This window comes from Pseudochaenichthys georgianus, chromosome 12 (assembly GCF_902827115.2).
Source record: "Pseudochaenichthys georgianus chromosome 12, fPseGeo1.2, whole genome shotgun sequence".
Lineage (NCBI taxonomy): Eukaryota > Metazoa > Chordata > Actinopteri > Perciformes > Channichthyidae > Pseudochaenichthys > Pseudochaenichthys georgianus.
Window position 1 is genome coordinate 3,153,639 of NC_047514.1, and position 18,957 is coordinate 3,172,595.

The following is an 18,957-nucleotide window of genomic DNA, read 5'->3' on the forward strand; positions in this document are numbered from 1 at the left end:
GATTTGTATAGCCAAATAAAATGTAATTGCTAGCTAGCTTATGTTCTGTGGCAGTGATTTGTTGGAGTGCAGGAAGTCAAACATGTATTCACTGCGCAGAGCTTGTGGTGAGTTGGCCGGGTTAGATGTGGACAAAGAGTTTGACAGCAGAAAGTGGGGCTGACATCTTGAGTCCTAAATCTGGTTAAATAAGTGTTGGTAACACATGAATAATAGTAAATATTATTGCTTTGGACTTTTTCTGTATTCTCTGTATGAAAAACGGAAGACTGTGATCCTTCCCTAAACTTTAACCAAGTGTTGTGAGTGACTTGCATAACATTATTTTATGCCACAGATCAAAACGTGAATATCTCTATCAGCTTGTGTTTAACACCGACCTGATTTTAGGCCTAAAAATAATTGGTTATATTCAGAGAGAGACTCCATTCATTTACTTTAAACACGAATAAAATGTTGTTTAGACCCTCATCATGTGATGTCACCAGATCATCCTGGACTCAGGAAACACACATGTATAACTGAGATATAAGCATTTCTCCTTGTCATGGAGGGTCTTTTGATTTGAGATTTGATATACTTTGTTAATCCCCGTGGGGAAATTGTTTCTCTGCATTTATGTGTGCTGCCATTTTGAACGGCGCCCGGGGAGCAGTGAGTGCCTTGCTCAGGGACACCTCGGTAGCACTTGGTCTTACCAGGACTTGAACTGGTGACCTTCCAGTTGCCAAGCCAAGTCTCTATCGACTTCGCCACCACCGCCCCAAGTCTAGTGAGATTGAATTTACAGTTATAGGATCCAATGGGAGTTTGACTCCTTGGAGGACAAGAACATGTGTAAGGCTCTGTTGCATCAATTATGAGCATCTTCTATCATCCTGTCTCTTGTGACAAGTTCTGAAAACTATTTCGTCCAACACTAAGAGTTCACGGTTCGAACCATGACGAGGCATATTTCCCTCAGCAGCTCACTTTCTTTCCCACACCTCGGCTGCACCTGCATCACAATTGATAAAGCAGGTTGTCCCAGCGGACCGAAGCACAGTGTGTTCATGACCTTCTCCTGGAGATGTCCCATTGTGTTCAGAAAACACCCAGACTGAATGTTATGAGGAACATGTGGTTCAAAGGTGGGGAAGTCACCAAAGAGACAGAAGGATGGAGAGAAAGACAGAAAGTGAGGAATCGAAGAAGACATCAGGAGAGGCAGAGCCAAGAGGACGAAAAGATTGGGAGTTTTTCTGGCAGAGATCCAGCGCTGCACATTCTCGCAAGATTAATTGAAGCTGTTTTTGTTTTTTCAGGCTGTGAATTACTGGCAGATTATAGAGAAACAGCTGTTTCAGCCACTTCCCCGGACTCCGCCTGTGTGATTAGGCATCGAGTGACAACCAAGACAAACACCCACTCTGCGCTGCCTTCACGCCTCCTTCGTGTTCATCTCGTTTCACAAACTGTCACTCGTTTGCTTTGCGATTAATAAAACAAATCAGACACGATCATTACAACGACAAAGAAATATTTATTAAATCCTTTTTTTAGTTGTTTGTTGTAGTTAGTCATAGCTGCTCCAACACGTGTATTTACAAAGAAATGGCATTTTTGTAGAAAATTCTAGTGAGGGATTGAGCAGGAAAAAAGACATTAGAATAGTTTGCAAGAGTACAGGAGAGGGTGGGGGTCATATAGGCACAAGTTACACTTACTACAATGTCAAAGAAATATGCATTGTTGGTGGCACATCCATGACAGGTTTGGAAAAACTGTAATAAAATGACAAAATGTTAAATAATGATCACATCTTTATTCCCCGCTTTGTAAAAACAATATTACATATCGCACTGGTGTACTTTCGGAGCAATGGCTGTTCAAATGGGGACGTCTGGCTTTGGACAAATGGGCTTCTGGTCCAATGGGAAATGTATCTGACTAGGGGTTTTGGAATAATGGGCAAACCCCCCACAATGCAGTGCAGAAGTTAAAAGCAAGGTCTTCTAAAAAATGTCTTGCAATATGTAATCACTTATTACAAAATGCGGGGAAGTTACAAAATGATGTGAACATTTATTACATTTTGTCAAATTATTAAACAACGTGTGCTTCCTTGGCTAACGTAAAATACACTTTCCAATGCTAAATGCATAACAAATGCACACTTTCGGCTTTGAATCCAAAGTCCTGCGACAAGGCGATTTAAACTGCTGCTTAGCTCGGACACAGCTGGACGCGAAAGTTAGCAAAAGACCACAAGAAACAAAGGAAATCTTGCACTTTAAAGACACTTTTGATGCAACAACACATTGAACAAGTGTGTTTTGGAGGGAAAAGAGATGTTTTTGTTCTTGGATATCCATCTGTTCCTTCTTCAGGTGCTTTAAACCATGATCATAACGCAACCAAACGGCATGATATGTGCCGTGTTCGCCCTAACGCATTTACAGAGGGGGAGGGGGTGCAATGTTAATCCTGTTTTTTTTTGTTTCATAAAAAAGACATATAAAATGAAACGAAGCATTTCCTTATATCAAACATTGATTTTTTTTTTTTGCTAAGAACATTAATGTGCCCTTCAAAAGAGGTGTGAAAAAGAGAAAGTATCTAACATTGTATGTTACAACAGACTAATTGTTGGATACACAGTATCCACAAAACTAACTGATTGGTTTCTCTCATCGTGGCCCGAGGCAATGATTACAGTTACAGTGGACTTTGAATGTTGGACTTAAAACATGGAGACTCTAGGTGTGAGGAGATTTCTAATAATGTGGTAATGTGCGCCCAGATTTGCTCCCAAAACTGAGTAATTCCTACCCTCAAAATACTTCATTTATTTATTAAATGACCAGTTCCTCCAAACCATAAACTTGTGAGCCAAAATGTCTTCAAACTGAAAAAACTGTTTTCAGTCCAACCCGCTACTTCAAGCTCAGAATTTATGACATTTAATGTGGGATAAGTCTATAGAGTGGTGCAGTAATGAGTCCAGTGGTTTTTTAAATGCATTTGTGGTGCCTGAAATAAGGTCTGTGGTTAACACAAGTTTGCAAACATGTGTTTGCCACAAAGCTTATTTTCTTATATATATCAAAATCCAATGGGATTTCGATATATTGCAGAAAATAAGCTTTTTTTTAGAGCCCATGGTCACCTTCCAGGTCGGCCTATAAAACCCCGTCATCACTGCACCACTCTATGTTCTCATATATAAAACAATAGATAGGCAATGAAAGTATCTTTTTATAGAAAGTCATATCTCTGCCTCTATATAAATAACATTATTATAATTGGTCTCAATATAATAATGTGGAACCTATATGCTGCAGGTCTTTTTGACCTCGTTAAATAAAGGTTTGAAATGAAATGAACTATTTATTTTTGTATCATTACTTTTTCTAGTATATTTCTTGTAATTCTTTTGATGACTTTGGTGAAATGATCAATTTATTCTCATTATGTCACAACCACATACTCAATTGTTCCGTATTAATGACGGCAGGTATTTATAAAAAAGACGTGGGAGCAGGGTAGGTTTCACCTGGCGGTTATTATAATTAAATGTGAAGAGGAGAAAAGCGGGTTGGGCAAGCTTTCCATATCCTCATATCCTCATTATCAGAGATCGCAGATATTGGATCTGATGGCCTCAGGCGACAGATTGGGCGAGGGGAACGTTCTCTTTGATCAATTTAAAAGCTCACTTTCATTAATCCAACAACGTGATGATAAAATACTACCAGGTTTGTAATGACTGCTGGATAAGGTATAGGATTACGAGCCGTGATCAAATGTCACAACTTCAACAGAAATACGTGTAATCGACAACAATTATATCGTGAGTTCAGCTAACACAGTATACGTGATCACGTGCGATCACTTCCATCGGTCTCTCCAATTACAAAAAAGAAAAAGTAGCTTATGTATACGCGTTCAGACAAAGTACTGTAACAAATGAAATGCGTTAGGTCATCTGTCCATAAGATTACGGGCATTTATATACATTCACAAGTGAATCTGACGCTTCAGAGACGCGAGCCGGTCCGGAGTAAAAGGCCCACCGCTGAAAGGATAAAGGCGGGGTCACGCATGGCTCACGGACCCTGGTGTGCAGAGCAAAGCTTTGGTGAGCAGGCATATGGAGAAATGCAGATGTGGGGGTTTGTGAGATTGTGCAGCGTACTTGTGGGGATGATTGAAAAAGGATCACGAATAGGTTGCTTTAAATTAAGCAGCAGAGTGACATGTAATGATTAAAGGGGATCATCACTGTGTGAGACATTGAAAATTCCCTTTCAATGCAGATTTTATTTTTACAATGTAGTCCTTAAATTGAAAGGGTTAAAAGCAATTGGCGACCGTTTCTTTACCGGCCATAATCAGTACCAGATTTTTGGGAAATATAAGTTAGCCGCTTGTTCCTGATTGAAAATCAAGACTATTGATCTCAGCATTAGCACTTCAACTCTTCACATGCTGAATATCGGGACACATGCTGTGTGTATTCCATCTCTGCCAGTGGTTTTCCTTTTCTTCATTCTAAAAAAAGTATTTTACGATGGTTCCCCTGGTGTGCTTTCTTTCAGCTGCACTTCACGCCACATCAAAGAGGGCAAGTGAATCACTGCCCCCCCCACTATCGCTACCTGCTCTGTAACTCGCTCACTCTAACATCTCTCGCCTTAGAAAACTTGTGCTGCTTGAGTCGAGGGAGAGTAACCCCGCTGATTAGAAAAAACGTGTATTTTTATTTTAACCTCATATTAGTCATGGACACATTCCTGAAGTTGGTAGGAAACTTGTCTCTATATACTATAGAGAACTGCAGTGACGCGTCCTAAAACCCGGAAGGAAGTTAGCATTTTTACCACGTCCGGTTCCTTCGATAAAAAGCAATGCAATTTCTCCATGGGATTTTGGAAAATAGCTCCAACTAAGGTCTGTGGTTGAGACACATTGAAGAGACAGATCACGTTTTGTTCTACGACATTAAATCCATCAGCAGTCAGTGGCTCAGCATCCACCCGCTGGTGATTTCTGAAGAGTTTACGTGTCTGAAAAACGATGGTTGTTAACAAGTGGCTGAATAGGACTACAGAAGTTGTCGAGGCCGTTTTACGTCATGACACCGAACACGTAAACACTCCCGCTAAGTTAGTTTGCCCTGTTCTGCTTGAAAGCAAGTCCCTGCCTCCTGCAAACTGTTCAAACAAACACTTCAACTCGTACAATTTAGAATCTGTATGTTTGAATATGGATCTTAAGTTGGCGTGAAGTTGAAGCAGCGACCCTGCTGTAGTTCCTTTATAGCATAACGTTAGCATTTTGCTTCTTGCGACTAGATTTATGCTTCGAAAATGATAAAAGTAGGGTAGACATGTGGAGATTATCCCGCTGAACAAAACGTGATCCGTCTCTTAAATGTGTTTCAACCACAGACCTTATTTCGAGCTATTTTCCAAAATCCTATGGAGAAATTGCATTGCGTTTTTGACGAAGGAACCGGAAGGAGTTTACTTCCGGGTTTTAGGACGCGTCACTGCGGTTCTCAATAGTCGTGTTATGATAGTGATTCACAAAAGCAATGGTGTAATAGTAAAACTACGTTGGTGACATTTTTAATGACAATCGAAACACAAATATTCAACGATTTTTTTTTTTTTTTTCTACACCCTGATAGCACATCAGACTTTTTTTTTCCTTCCTGGACTTTGTTAAAAAATTAGCGATCAATTCCAACAGATACATAAACTGAAGTGACTGTATCAAAAAAGCTGTGTAATATGAACTAACTTAATGGCCTTTCTACTGTACTTACAGACTAAAACCAGAGCAGAAAAAAGAAACACGAGGACTTCACAATAAATAGGAAAATACATTTTGCCTGGCAAAAAAACCATAACCACTTCTTCGCTCGGTTCAAATATTTTACTGTACACCCATGTTGGCTGCTACAATTGAATTAGGTGACATATTAAAATCAAAACACATTAATCGGTCATTAAATCGGCCCTATCCCAACACTAAAAGATGAGTGCTGCTTTAAATGTTCTAATTCTCAACAAGGGTCAGCTTTTCAACAGGGAGGGTTGAGTCGTCAAAGTCTCGCCCTGTGCCCTTGGTGACCGTCTCCTAGCAACAACATCGTTCTCATTTTTTTCCGTTAGCATGGTGGTGATGCGTTACTTCCAGGTCTTCCTCGAAAACATCTTCCATTTTGACGTGAGATATAATCATGATACATGTCGGGGGGTTATGTGATGTTTTCCTGAACACAAAAAAAAGTCTGTAAACTTTTTAAGGATCCCGCTGTGCTTCATTGCCATTCAAGCTGTGTACTGATTGTGTAGTGTGCGTGTGTGTGTGTGTGTGTGTGTGTGTGTGTGTGTGTGTGTGTGTGTGTGTGGGTTTGAGATCATATGTGTGCTTGTCTTTAATATCTGTATACTGTGAGTAGTAGCAAGGCGAAAGGGTACGCATCTTTCACCTCAGGGTGCCTCGACCATCAGCACGCAGCAGAAAGTCATGAATCACTCTGGTTGGCAAGTCAAAAAACATCGAAGGCTTCAACATGGAAGTCCCTTCCTCTCTCTTTTCGCATAGAGAGATTGTCAGTGTTCTTTTTTGTTTAAAAAAGTGCTCCTTTGAGGGGAGGGGTTGCAGGGTAAGGGCGGCCTGTGGTCCAATCAGGACAGTCCATTCCTGGCGGATTCCTCAGCCTGGGCGCTATAAAGACAAGATGGCCGCCAGCAGAATGAGGGCGGCGCTGAGCAGGAGGACTGAAGTCTGGCGTCGGCCCGCAGAGTTCACATCCCGTCGAGCCGCTTCTGGAGACTCGTGACCGATGCCGTCTGAGGGGAACGGACGACAATGAATATAAATAGTTAGCTTAGCACAAAACACTTCCTTCGATCAACATCCTCTTATACATGTGCGGAATAAGTATTTGTTACAAAATGTCTTAGCTGAGTAATGTTGTTGCTGTTTCAAAAAATATTATATAGATGATACCTAATAGATGAAAATAGATTAAATCTATTAAGTAAATACTTGCATTTATGAATTAATTTTTTTAAATATATGATATACATATTATTATATTACAATAGGGTTAGTCAGGTTTTTTTAGGGTCTAAACTGAATCCTCCATTTTTGTACAACAATAACTAATCAAATATAAACTATAGTAAATATATTCCCCTTTAATTCCCAACGCATGACTTCAAGGAAGTGTGTACGTGTGCAATGTCTTGAATCAAGATTACATGAAAGCAAAACTAAGGAATATTACACACACACACACACACACACACACACACACACACACACACACACACACACACACACACACACACACACACACACACACACACACACACACACACACACACACACACACACACACACACACACACACACACACACACACAATATATTGTACACCAACCTCTGGGTTCTAGGGAGTTGTGACTGTTGTCGTCAAAGTCGACCCCTTCCTGAACGGTCCCGGGTTCTTTCACACAATTGTCTTTGGAAAACAAAGAGGAGAGAGCAAAGATTAGAGAAGTCCAAACGTCACTAGACTGAAAGGCAGAGAAGACTCAACAGTCTGAGACTCACTCTGAGGCCGGACGAAGACTTTGAGGCGAAGGCAGCTCCGTCTTCCTTTCTCGTCAGTGATGGAGGCTGTGGAGACATTAGACAGTCAGAAACAAACAACTCTGAATACGTGACTTTAACATTTCAAACTTCCTTGATCTCATGTAGGGTTTTGTGTTTATGGTTTGAATGGCAGTTTTATACAAAACACACAGTTTTAGTGTACCTTTAAATGAAACTACAGCAGCACGACACCCTCTAGCCTTTAGTAAATGTACATCACACTACATTACATTTCATTTAGCTGACACTTTTATCTAAAGCATTCAACCATGATAAAACCATGTCAAAAAAGCAAGAAGGTACATTAGCTATCAATAAACCTTGTAAATGCTCCAGCATTAGCATTAAAAAAGCTTCAGTAGGACATTCAGAATGTTTTATTAGCAGGTGCAAAGGGCTTATTCTTACATTATACCATCCAAGGCTTCAGCTAGTTTGTTCAATAAAATAAGGATCTTGTGAAAAATGTGTTTATATTTGTCAAGGTAAGGGAGACAAAAAGTGTATTGGTTAGGGGTGTAACGGTTCACAAACATTTCGGTTCGGTACGTACCTCGGTTTTTACTGTAGGTCACGGTTCGGTTCGGTACGTTTTAGGTACAGTAAAAAAAATTATCACAAAACATAACATATTTTTTACACACGTGTACCGAACCGAAGGGCCCGTACCGAATAATTTCGGTACGGGTACGTATACCGTTACACCCCTAGTATTGGTATAAATACCGAAACTCAGAATTGACACCAATGGGGCCAGACCAAGCCATATAAGCCAAGTCCATATACAAGACAACCAACAAACTAACCTTTTGTGGCCCTTCATTGGCCTAATTTGACAACTTTTAAAGTCTTCTTTCCATTCAACCACAGTATGGCATGGAATGTCTTGACTCAACCCAATCTTTTTGGTTTTCCGTTAGCAAGAGTTGTGGATGATACCTGGCACCAAGCGAACTAATCAAATGAGAAAGGCGAACTGATTGTCTAGTCTGATTCCAGCCTACGTTTTGTGGTCCATCTTCAAAGCCATTCAATATTCTCCATTTACATTCCATTCACAACTTCACCTGAGCCCTCTTCACTCTAACACCTACCGTCCTAGAAACGAACAATCAGACAAGGTCAATTGTTTCACTTGAGCTATTCCACAAATATCTCCTTTAAATACAGTCTGAAGAGCCTTATATCACCTCCTAAATCCCCCTCTCATCCTGCCTTTCGGCTCCATATTTTACACTGTCAAATCTCAATGTCACCCTCATATTCCCAAGTGTAATTTGACCAGGGGCGGTTACTCCTGCAGGTGAGTGGCATGCCGTTATGCCCACCTGCCAAATATAATTTCCTCTGTTTCCTGCAATGATTAACAAATGTTTGTGCTGTGCTTGTTTTGCAGAGCTAACAAAACTAATTAGTTTTCAACCAGTGCAGGGGACCAAGTCACCAACGGAGCGCTGAGGGTGTCTCCAGCTGTGACGAATGACTTCAACTTCTGTCTGAACATGTTTACGTTATGTCTGACCTTATGTTCATCCCAATATAGATCGTTCCCCTTTTCTTTTTCAGACTTTTCCTCTTGGGCCTCAGCACTCCTGACCCCTGTCATTTCCTGCTGCCTGCCGAGTCTCTCAAACTGCTCTTAATCTCGCCTTACAAACCCAACCTGGCGTGTGTTCCTGACTGTGTGTTTTGGCGTATGTATGTATTGTGGTTGCATTTGAGCAAAGACTAGCCGTAGTTTGTCCACAGACACCCATCCATCCCTCCTCCGTGTGATGGATTCTTTCCGTGCGGTGAATCCTGATAAAAGTAAACCATGTCAGAGTTTCCACTGTCGCCCATGACTGTCATGGCTCTTATTTCAAAAGCCACTTTATCAGATGCCGTGCGGCTGCTGGAAGAGATAAAAATCATATTTAAGGCTTCACCATGAGAGCGGCATTGGAAGTGAAGCAGCAGAGGGAGGAAATAAACGAGAGAATCGGTGTCAATCTCGCTGCTTCTGTCTGTGTCAGCGGGTATCGAGTAACTTACCTCACACTCACTGTCTCAGTGTCTGTGTCTGAACTCCACTGGCCAGAAGCCCCGTCTTTGTCTCCCTCTACACCTCTCATGCTCCTTCTCTTTCCACGACTGTTGTTATCTCCTTCTGACTGACTTTAACTGCTATTTAAAGTCTACTCTTGCACAAAGAAGCTATTGTCCCAGGCTCTTATACAAGACGTTTCATTTATTTATAAGTGGATTATTATGGTTTCAACTAACAATGATTATGGCTGTCAAATAATCTCTTAATCAATTATAGATTAAAGGATTGATCAATTACTCCATTAAATGTAAACAAAAAAGCAGTGGCATGTACTGGCGATTGGTCCCCTAGCGAAGGACAAGGGGTTCGAATCCTGCATGTCACTTAAATAAAGGCACTGGTTGCCCAAAAAAGCATTTAAAGTAAAGTCAAAAAAAGTAAAATATGTCCATCAAAAGTTCAAGTAAACGTCTTCTAATTGCCTTCTTCGTTTGACTGATGGTTTATAAACCAAACTCAATACTTTTACAATAATATAAAATAGAAATGTATCAATTTTTAACATTTCAGAAAGGAGTACAATCTTTTTTTTGGATTGAAAAATGACTTTTCTTGAGGGGGTTCATCTTTTGGTGACACATTTAGTTTTGATAGATATTTCTATAGGCCTGTAGCCAACAGCCTGAGAAACATTGTGTTGTTTTTAAATCACAGTAATTAAAACAGTGAGCAGGATATATTAAGGTCCCTATAGCAACCATAGATGTATCCCGCTACAATGTAATGAACCCAGACCTAAAACAGACTGACTGTATGTGTCTTAAATGTCAACATATTGAAATCAAAGTTAACAGCCGCTGTGAGAAACTGTTCCAATTATGTCTATGAATAGCTTATTGCTCTAACGCCTAAATACAAGCAGAGGTTTGTGTGTTAAGTCCTGCTATGCACCATTAATTATCATTGACAGAAACACAGTATTGTATGTCATGATTCCAGACTTCGCTCTCGGTGCAACAGGTACATCTTCTGGCCAATCAGCACGGAGCAGGAAGTAAGATGTAGACAACAGTAGCCTTTGCAGAGTGTGTTCTGCGTACAGAGACGTAACGTATTATAACATACAGTAACAGTAACTGCAGTTGTTTTTTGTAGATGTTAGAAAGGCCAAAAACGATTTCAATAAAACGCAGCTGCACCCTGGGCAGGATAATGCACCCTGGGGTGTCAGATATCGGGGACCTCGTCATGCATTATCTCTTATGGACATATTGTTATTGCTTTGATCTAGCTTTCTTAATGTGAAGACTGACAGTAGCACATGTGTTTTCAATTTATTTTCCTGGAAATCTGAAAAACTTCAAGACATTGTCAAACTGTTTAGCTGGGTTGTTTTGGTTTTTATCAAAGTATGCAGTATTGAGATACATGGCACTACTTTTTTTTTATAAATCATTATATTTTCTTTTTAAGGACAAATGGCTTCATCCCAGAAACTAAAAGGAGCACATTTAAATATTTGGTTTTAGAAGTTTTTGGAAGTTAAATATCTAAGATATGCACACAGATGCAAAGTAAATGTATATGGAAACACATTCAATAAATTAAATAGAAAATAAATAATTAGTATCATTTGTTTACACATTTTCTTAACATTTTCCAAAAGTGTTGTTGATATTTCACGTCACAAAAAAAATCGAAGTGCTCTGCTTTTCTATTTCTCACCCTTTTAATATTTTTCTGGCTTTGTGTCACACTGTCTTTTTCCCTTATCTCACTTTCTCACCCCCCCCGTACCACCATCCCTTCCTAAATGCAGACACACAATTACCCAACTGTCTCTCTTCCTTTCTCTCATGTCTGCCGCTGAGGTCAGAGTCTGGCTTTTCTATCCTCGAGCAACACAGCCGTGCTTCACCGGGGACTGTAACCCCATCTCCGCCTGCAACTCTAAACCCGGGTCATCCCGCCGCCCCGCGTCGCCCTGACAACGGTAAAACTCCCGGTCACACGCTCAGACACATGTTGCACGTTCGGTCATGTGCTGCATGACTCGTGATATTCGCACGTTCGGTACCGGCAGACACAGAGAGCGGCTGGCGTGCCTGAGTAAGGCCTGGCTTTGGTGTGACTGTGAGCTGATTAGACGGATCCTGAATTAAATTCTGTCGGATCAGATGTTTTTCTTCTGATTATCGGTTTATCTTCGGGAACAAAGCCCTTTGTCTCCGCTTCAGCCGCGAGAAGCTGAAGGGAAAAGTGGCCGGGGAGCATTGCTGGCGGGGTTCATGTCATTATCGATGTAGATCTGCACTGGCTGTACGGAGCGGGGCCGGGCGTTTGAAGCACGAGGGCTTTACAGGGAGACAGTCCTCTCTCTCACACAGGGAGAGCCAGACTCTCAACTGTCTCCTCTGAAAATTGGATTTCTATCCCCTGAGATTAGGATCAGGCTTTCCCCGCCCCACTGAGGCTCTATTAGAAAAACATGCCGCCCTCTGAGGGCCACGAGAAGCTCGCAGCGGAGACCTCGCCATCATCCTGGTGACCTTTCACCTCCTAGGACCAGCCGCAGGACTGATCCCACACCGGGGTGGCTTTGCTCCGGGTGTTTGTCTGTCTGCCGAGGCCCTCAGCCAACTGCAGGTGTCATCTATTTGACGTGGCCCCCCCCTCGCTCCTCTCTTTCCCTCCCTGCCTGCGGCGGACCATGATCACCATAGAGGACAAAGGAGTGTCTGTCTTCACTGACACAAGCACACATGAAACCCCCTCCAATGTGTCATTTACATGCCCACTTAACAGATTCCAAAACCATACGATACAACTCTGCTATTGTCGGGCTTTGTTCGTGGAGGAGACGGTGGACGTGTGATTTGACACTTTACTGTAACACAACCAGCATTTCCGGATGTGTATGATGCTGCCGGGAATAAATGGATGGAAAAGAAACCAAATGGAATATTTGTTTTTCATGTGTGACCAAAATAAAATTCAAAGCTCAAAGAAAGACTCATTGGGAAAGTATTTGAGCTATTAAATGATACACTGTAAGCAATCGCAAAATCAAGAAAAAACGATGTTGCTGTCAAGGTTGTTTTTTTCCAAATGATTTTTAAATGAATGCTTTCTGTCTAACCTAGGGCCTTTGCTAACCTTAACCAGCTTGTGAGAGTTTTGCAACAAAGGGATATCATTTAGACACAAGCATGGCACTCTGACTCGCCGACTTATTGTATTTATTTATTGAGATATTTATTTAAATGAGTTGTACTCATGACAATGGAGACAAAACAATTCACAAAATGTTTACCCGCCTGTCAATCACAGGTGCTTAGCATCCAATGCTTACAGTAACATGACAACTAATTAATTTAACGCTAGAAAATCTGATTACCTGACATCGTCATATTGTCTTCGTTATACATTTTCTTGAATCTAAAGATATCATACAGCTCTTTACTTTTTTCTACATAACATCACAAAGTGTAACTCTCACTACTACTAGAGATACACATCTGCTTTAAAGTAGTAGTGTATTTACCCAATGTCTGCCACATAAATCAACAGTGTAACCCAGAGGGATCAAGTGTTTCTACGTGGATCAAAAGGATACTTTCAAATGGGAATTCAGTGGTATGCCTAATTCTGGAAGCTTCTATTCGTTCCTACTTCAAAACGATGTAGAATCTGAATACAAACATGGGCATTATGTGAATTGTTGTAACCATAAGGCCTTCATATCTCTCCGGAGGTTCCTTTGTCTTTTGTTATATGGCTTTCTATTCTCAGATCCCCTGTGCTCAGAGGGAACATTAGTATCTTCAGTGAACAAGGATCTGATGGATGAGTCATGATGTGAGTCAGCGAGAGACGGTCCATATGGCCTCAAACTGCTTCAGGCCATATGAACCTTCTCTCCGCCTTTTCTTTCTGGAAGATCAATCATGATCTAAATCCGCAAGAACATTGTATTCACTCAATATTACATCAGCCGGAGCCAACTTAACAAATCAAGCCGGATTAGGAAATCTATGACTGTTCTTATCAACGTCCAAAGAGTTGCGACAACGTCAACAATTCTCTGGCAGAAGACAACTACCCCAAACAATACCGCCACGTGTTTGCAATGGAGACGAGGAGACGAGCCAATAGACACAGAAATCAAACAGACACAGCTAGTGAAGGGTAATACATCACCACACAAAGAACTGCAACCAAAATACAGCTTTTGATTTAGGTCTCATGACGACAATCATTTTAATCATCGTGTGATCCCAGATGCTCGTTTGTAGCACCGTCCGAGATCAATGAGATCAAGTGTTGAATGACATGAGGAGGAGGAGGAGGAGGAGGAAGAATTCTCCCGTGGGTGGTATTTTATCATCAACAACAATAGAACATTATAATGAAACATCTTCCTTGAGATTTTAAACTCTAACCGGCTTCAATGCAATCCTACTAGGGGTGTAACGGTTCACAGAAGTCACGGTTCGGTTCGTGGCGGTACGGGACGAATACGGATACCGTTGCACCCCCAGTAATAAGTCACGGTTCGGTTCGTGGCGGTATGGGACGAATACGGATACCGTTACACCCCTAAATCCTACAGAACTCAATTGTAGGTAATATTGGAGGTCACTACAGGGAGAAATGATGCTCCAAAGATACCACATTCTGATTTGCATTAAATAAAAAACATCTCCTGGGTCTAAAAGTCAGGCTGAAAAGTTACTCCAAAACAAGACACTTTGTTCAAACGTCCCCTATCCAGCCACCGGTCTCTTTGGATTCTCAAACTTTATTTTGTACTTTGTTTTTTTGCCACGGCTGTACTCCCCTTTCTCTTCCCATTACAAAGTTCTCAGGACCACTGTGGGCTAAATACCCCAACAATCTACCACGGAGAGCACTGTATCTCCTTTAGTCCTTCTTTTCTGCCCCTGCAGGGCATTGACTTCACTTAAAAAGACATGACTTCCCAGCTGTTTGTTTTCCTCGCTCTTCTCACGAGGAAGAGAAAGCTGAGCTCAGCCGGTGGGTAAAAAAAGATACTTCAGGCGAGACCTCAACACAAGATATGTTTTGCTACCTCCGGCTTGTATTTTGCCTTGGCCTCTCATTCCAAGCACTTGCAAAACAAAACCAGAACTTTGTTGCTGTCTCTTTGAAAGATTCGAAGATGAAAAATGGATTGATTTTCTGACATGACTCCTAGTTAAATGGCTGGATGTCAATACATCTTTATTCGCTAGTGCTGATACCTGAGTTTCAGTCCTAATACCACAACTTTTTACCCTGCTTTGAGAAGACTAAACTTATTTCTTAAGCCAAAACGTTAACATATCTGACATCCTATTCTTTACCAACTTTGAGTAGACAAGTTGTTGATACTCTATATCAGTGCTTCCGTGAGCGCCCCCTAGTGGCCCGTGAGTATATTGGTAAAATTTCACATTTTAAATAAATAAATACATTTAAGTTTTCCGCACTCTCGCGGGAATATCTCCGCAATGGAGTGAGCTTAAGTTTCGATTGCATGATATAGCCCAGATAAACACCTTCATCACACATGTGGCCACATATTTGTACCATTTTCAGGCGATTTGTAAAAAAACGATGTGTTTTTGGATATTCGTGGAGTTCGGTGGTCCGTGAGTGTTTTTTTATTGGTTAAGTGGTCCTTGGTATGAAAAAGTTTGAGAAACACTGCTCTATATGCATTTCAATCAGTCCCAAAGGCACAATCCTTTCTGCAAATAATACAAAGAGGTAAGACCATACTCACAGATATAGTAGTACTCTCTGCCGGGGCGAAATTCAAAGCCCAAAGAGAAGGGGGTGAAGAGCTGGAACTTCTCTGAGAACTTCAGCGGCCCGTTGGGCGACAGAGGCCGGTTGCACTCCCAGCGTTTGAAGCCCTTGGCGGTGTGGTCGCAGGAGCTGTAGCCGTCATAGTTCACCATGTAGAGGACGTAGCGCTCGGCTCGATCGTCAGACACTGGGACGATGTAGTGCGGACAGTAGACGTCCAGGTAGTCGTTGATGCAGACGTCAATGTGGTAATCACCCCGGTAAAACCTTTAGGAGAAAGACAGAAAGAAAGGAATTTGAATATGTTGTTGTGCAGAAAAACATCAAATCTGAGTGAAAAAAGCCCCACAAGTCTTCTTCAGTTGGAACAAGTCAGTTGGAAGTCTTTCAGGTCTGTAAGCGCTGATAATATTACACATTAAATGATTTTCTTACAAAGCTGTACATTTCCAGGTAACACCTTTTTTGGTTTTTAAGTTAAGTATGAAAAGTTTGATGTAAATGAAGTCTAAAGTCCTTATTTTTAGGTATTCTATGACGTGTTTGACCACTAGTACCGCTGCGGAGCGATTTCATGTGTGGGTGCCCTTTTAGTTTCACACACATCAACACATGGGTGACGCAATACCCTTTCCTGCCAACGGCTTCAATTTATTCCATTGATTTACTCAGCCAGAAACTCAGCCACGTGCAGAAAAAAGGCAAGAGATTACATGTATGTAGACAGATCAAAAAATCATCTTGCATCAAGGAAAAACATAATAAGAAGCATACGGGCACTTGTGCTTACAGGACTACATTTGATTGTGGTTATAATACACAGAGTGGGCAGTTTTCTGAATGTCAGCAATAATACTAACATGATAAATCTATAATGGGAGGGTGATTGTTCTACTTTATGTATGCAAGACAATCCTCACAATACCGTCATACAACACCTGCTCTTGACCTTTTTTAATGATTTATTAACCCAATGGAAATATGCTGAGCATGCATGCTTTCTGCTGCTGCCTGCATTGTGTTTTCTAACATCCAGATCCCTTGATACAACGCTTTGCTTAAGGGTACATTGACAGCAGCTGCTTAAGTGGGGGGCTATTTACTCATTGATTTGTATGGGGAGTTTCTCGCCATTACGCCCCACAACGACGCGTTCTCCAAAGACTCGTGAGTGCTCAACGAGATGATACTCAGGGTATCTTAGCGAGGCCACAGCTGAGACAAAATGTCCCATATGTGAAACAGTGTGAAAGACGCGTCCGGGCTACGGCTCTGGTTTTTGTTTTCAAGATCTCATCATGTCACTCATAATCATCCCGAGGCTCCTGTGAGATTCAACAGTCTCCCCTTGCAACACAGAAACCTCTAGCGTGTGTCGTAAGCCATATATCAATGTTAGAGCTCAGCAATGACGATGACTTATGCTGGTGCTGAAATTAAAGTCCCCTTGCGTTACAGGGCTAATCCCCTGGTTAGCGTGTGCCTTTCGCAGCTTGAAGAGGATCCCGCTGTAGAATGAGATTTTCATTAGCCCGATATGACAGCTTGATGCAGGAGCCCCTCGTGGAATCTCCGAGTCTGGGAAAATGAGGGCCGGTTTCTCAAAGCCTCTCCTCAAAACAGCCCCGAGATGTTTTGCGCCTGGTGTTTACTGTAAAACGATCGGACAGGAGGAGGGAGAGAGAAATGCCAGGTATTCCTGAAGAGAGTGATTGGAAACGCATATTCCCATAGGCGCTGTATAAGGTTGCATTTGTGAGGCTTTTAGCAGAGACAGATTAGGCCTGGACGGCAGGCCGGGTTGTGTCTCCGTAGCTGCTAATGGCCCGCGGTTCGGTATCACTGACATACTGCGGATGTCTTCAATACTCCACCTCTGTTCATTGACATAGTGAGGGCTGTCAAGGGAGCCAGGACGGAGATCGTGGTGGAGCATGCAGACGGATGATGATCCGATACGGGGTGAACTCGCCGAAGCACCGCAGGTTTCTTTTCACCCTGACGTTCCACGGGGCCTCGATTGCCACGGATCAGATGCTACACCTTGAGTACCCGTCAGCTGATCTGAGGCCAGGTGAAATGAGGAGGGAGAGATTGAGACACAGCTGTTGCCTCTGACACATACACGCTGTGGTTCTCGGGAGGCAGCATAAAGGGAGGTGTGTGCGGGGCCGGCTGGGGGTATCATGTTGTCGTTACACATATTGTAAATGTGCTGCAGGATTAGTAGCCGTCCTACTGGGTTTGCATGAGCGGATGTGTGTAGCGGGGTGTCTTATGCCAAATTCGAATCTTTTTCTCTCTCTAATTATAGTCTGGTCAGACGTGAAACCAAAGCCCTTGTTTTCTCTTCTTTCCCCCCCCTTCAGCACCAGCTGAGCGCTCCGGCTCCAGGCAGGCACAGCATGGCCTCCCTCAGCCTCTCGTTTCAGAGCTGCTTGCTGTTATTATGGCTACCAGGGGTCAACCGGCTCCACGGTATCATGTCCTCAGCCAGGAGCGCTATTGGGTAGCCTGCTTTGTCCTCCCGTGTCTTTTCTAAGCCTCAAATGTTGGCTTCCACCTCACGACTGTCAGCGGCTGTCAATCAAACCTGACCCAGGAGTACCGGACGAGATTAGTTGGGATTAAGAAGAGTTTGTAACTAAAGCCTTTGTTAGGGAAATAAGTTTAGGAAAGTGATGATAACCATGAGCAGGTACTTGTATTCAGATACATCCTGATTGTGTCTGACAGCGTTTAATTCAGGCATCAACACGCATCTCAAATCAGTCTCCAGTGACCACCGCTCATCGGATTTCACTTCTGCACTCAATAGAAATATAAACATGGTTCGGAGCAGCGCAGATCAGCAGACACTTAGGCTTCAAGCAGGCTTTTGCAGTCTACACCTTTTGTAAGGGTCATAATGAATTGTTTTTGACGCAAACAGAATTCACTTTCCCTCCATATTAGTGGGGAGGTGACAAAAACTCAACATTGGATACATGGATCTATTTTGCTACTATTTCCAGGTACAGTAAGTGAGGCAATAAGAATAACATAACAAGAAAAAATAGCAAATATTAACAATTAAGATAAGATCAGGCGGGGTTTGAGTTTCTATTTTATTTCGGGAAAAAAGGACAGTGGTGAAGAACGGGAGCTATGAAGATTTGTACGTCATGTTCGAGAATAGATCATGAAATATATCAGTTATTTCCGCACTTGGACATTTTGACGCTTTTACGTGTAACCTTAAATAAATACGACAAAAATAGTTGACCATTGTTTAGTTTGTATATAGTCGCTGCAATATCTTTTTACTTCCAAGTCCGTTTGTTACGACTATCTTGACATAATATATGAAGATCCTACTTCGTTCGTGCCACAGGGCTTATTTGTGGAGGGAAACAGCATGGGACAAGAAGGAGTAAATGAGGCGTAACATGACTAAAGAAAAAAAAACAATACAAATA

The 18,957-nt window shown here is 41.9% G+C and overlaps 1 protein-coding gene across 1 annotated transcript in view; it reads right to left on the reverse strand.

Annotated features, from left to right (window-relative positions):
- Positions 1 to 1,502: 1,502 nt before the first annotated feature.
- LOC117456123 (ephrin-A5b-like) overlaps positions 1,503 to 18,957 on the reverse strand; it is a 76,530-nt gene continuing 59,075 nt past the window's right edge. Inside the window, exons 2-5 of the mRNA XM_034095873.2 lie at positions 15,474 to 15,766; positions 7,615 to 7,680; positions 7,442 to 7,522; positions 1,503 to 6,845 (exon numbers count right to left, since the gene is read on the reverse strand). Of these exons, the coding sequence (XP_033951764.1) occupies positions 6,721 to 6,845; positions 7,442 to 7,522; positions 7,615 to 7,680; positions 15,474 to 15,766 (565 nt within the window). The 3' untranslated portion in view covers positions 1,503 to 6,720. The remainder of the gene's footprint in view (positions 6,846 to 7,441; positions 7,523 to 7,614; positions 7,681 to 15,473; positions 15,767 to 18,957) is intronic.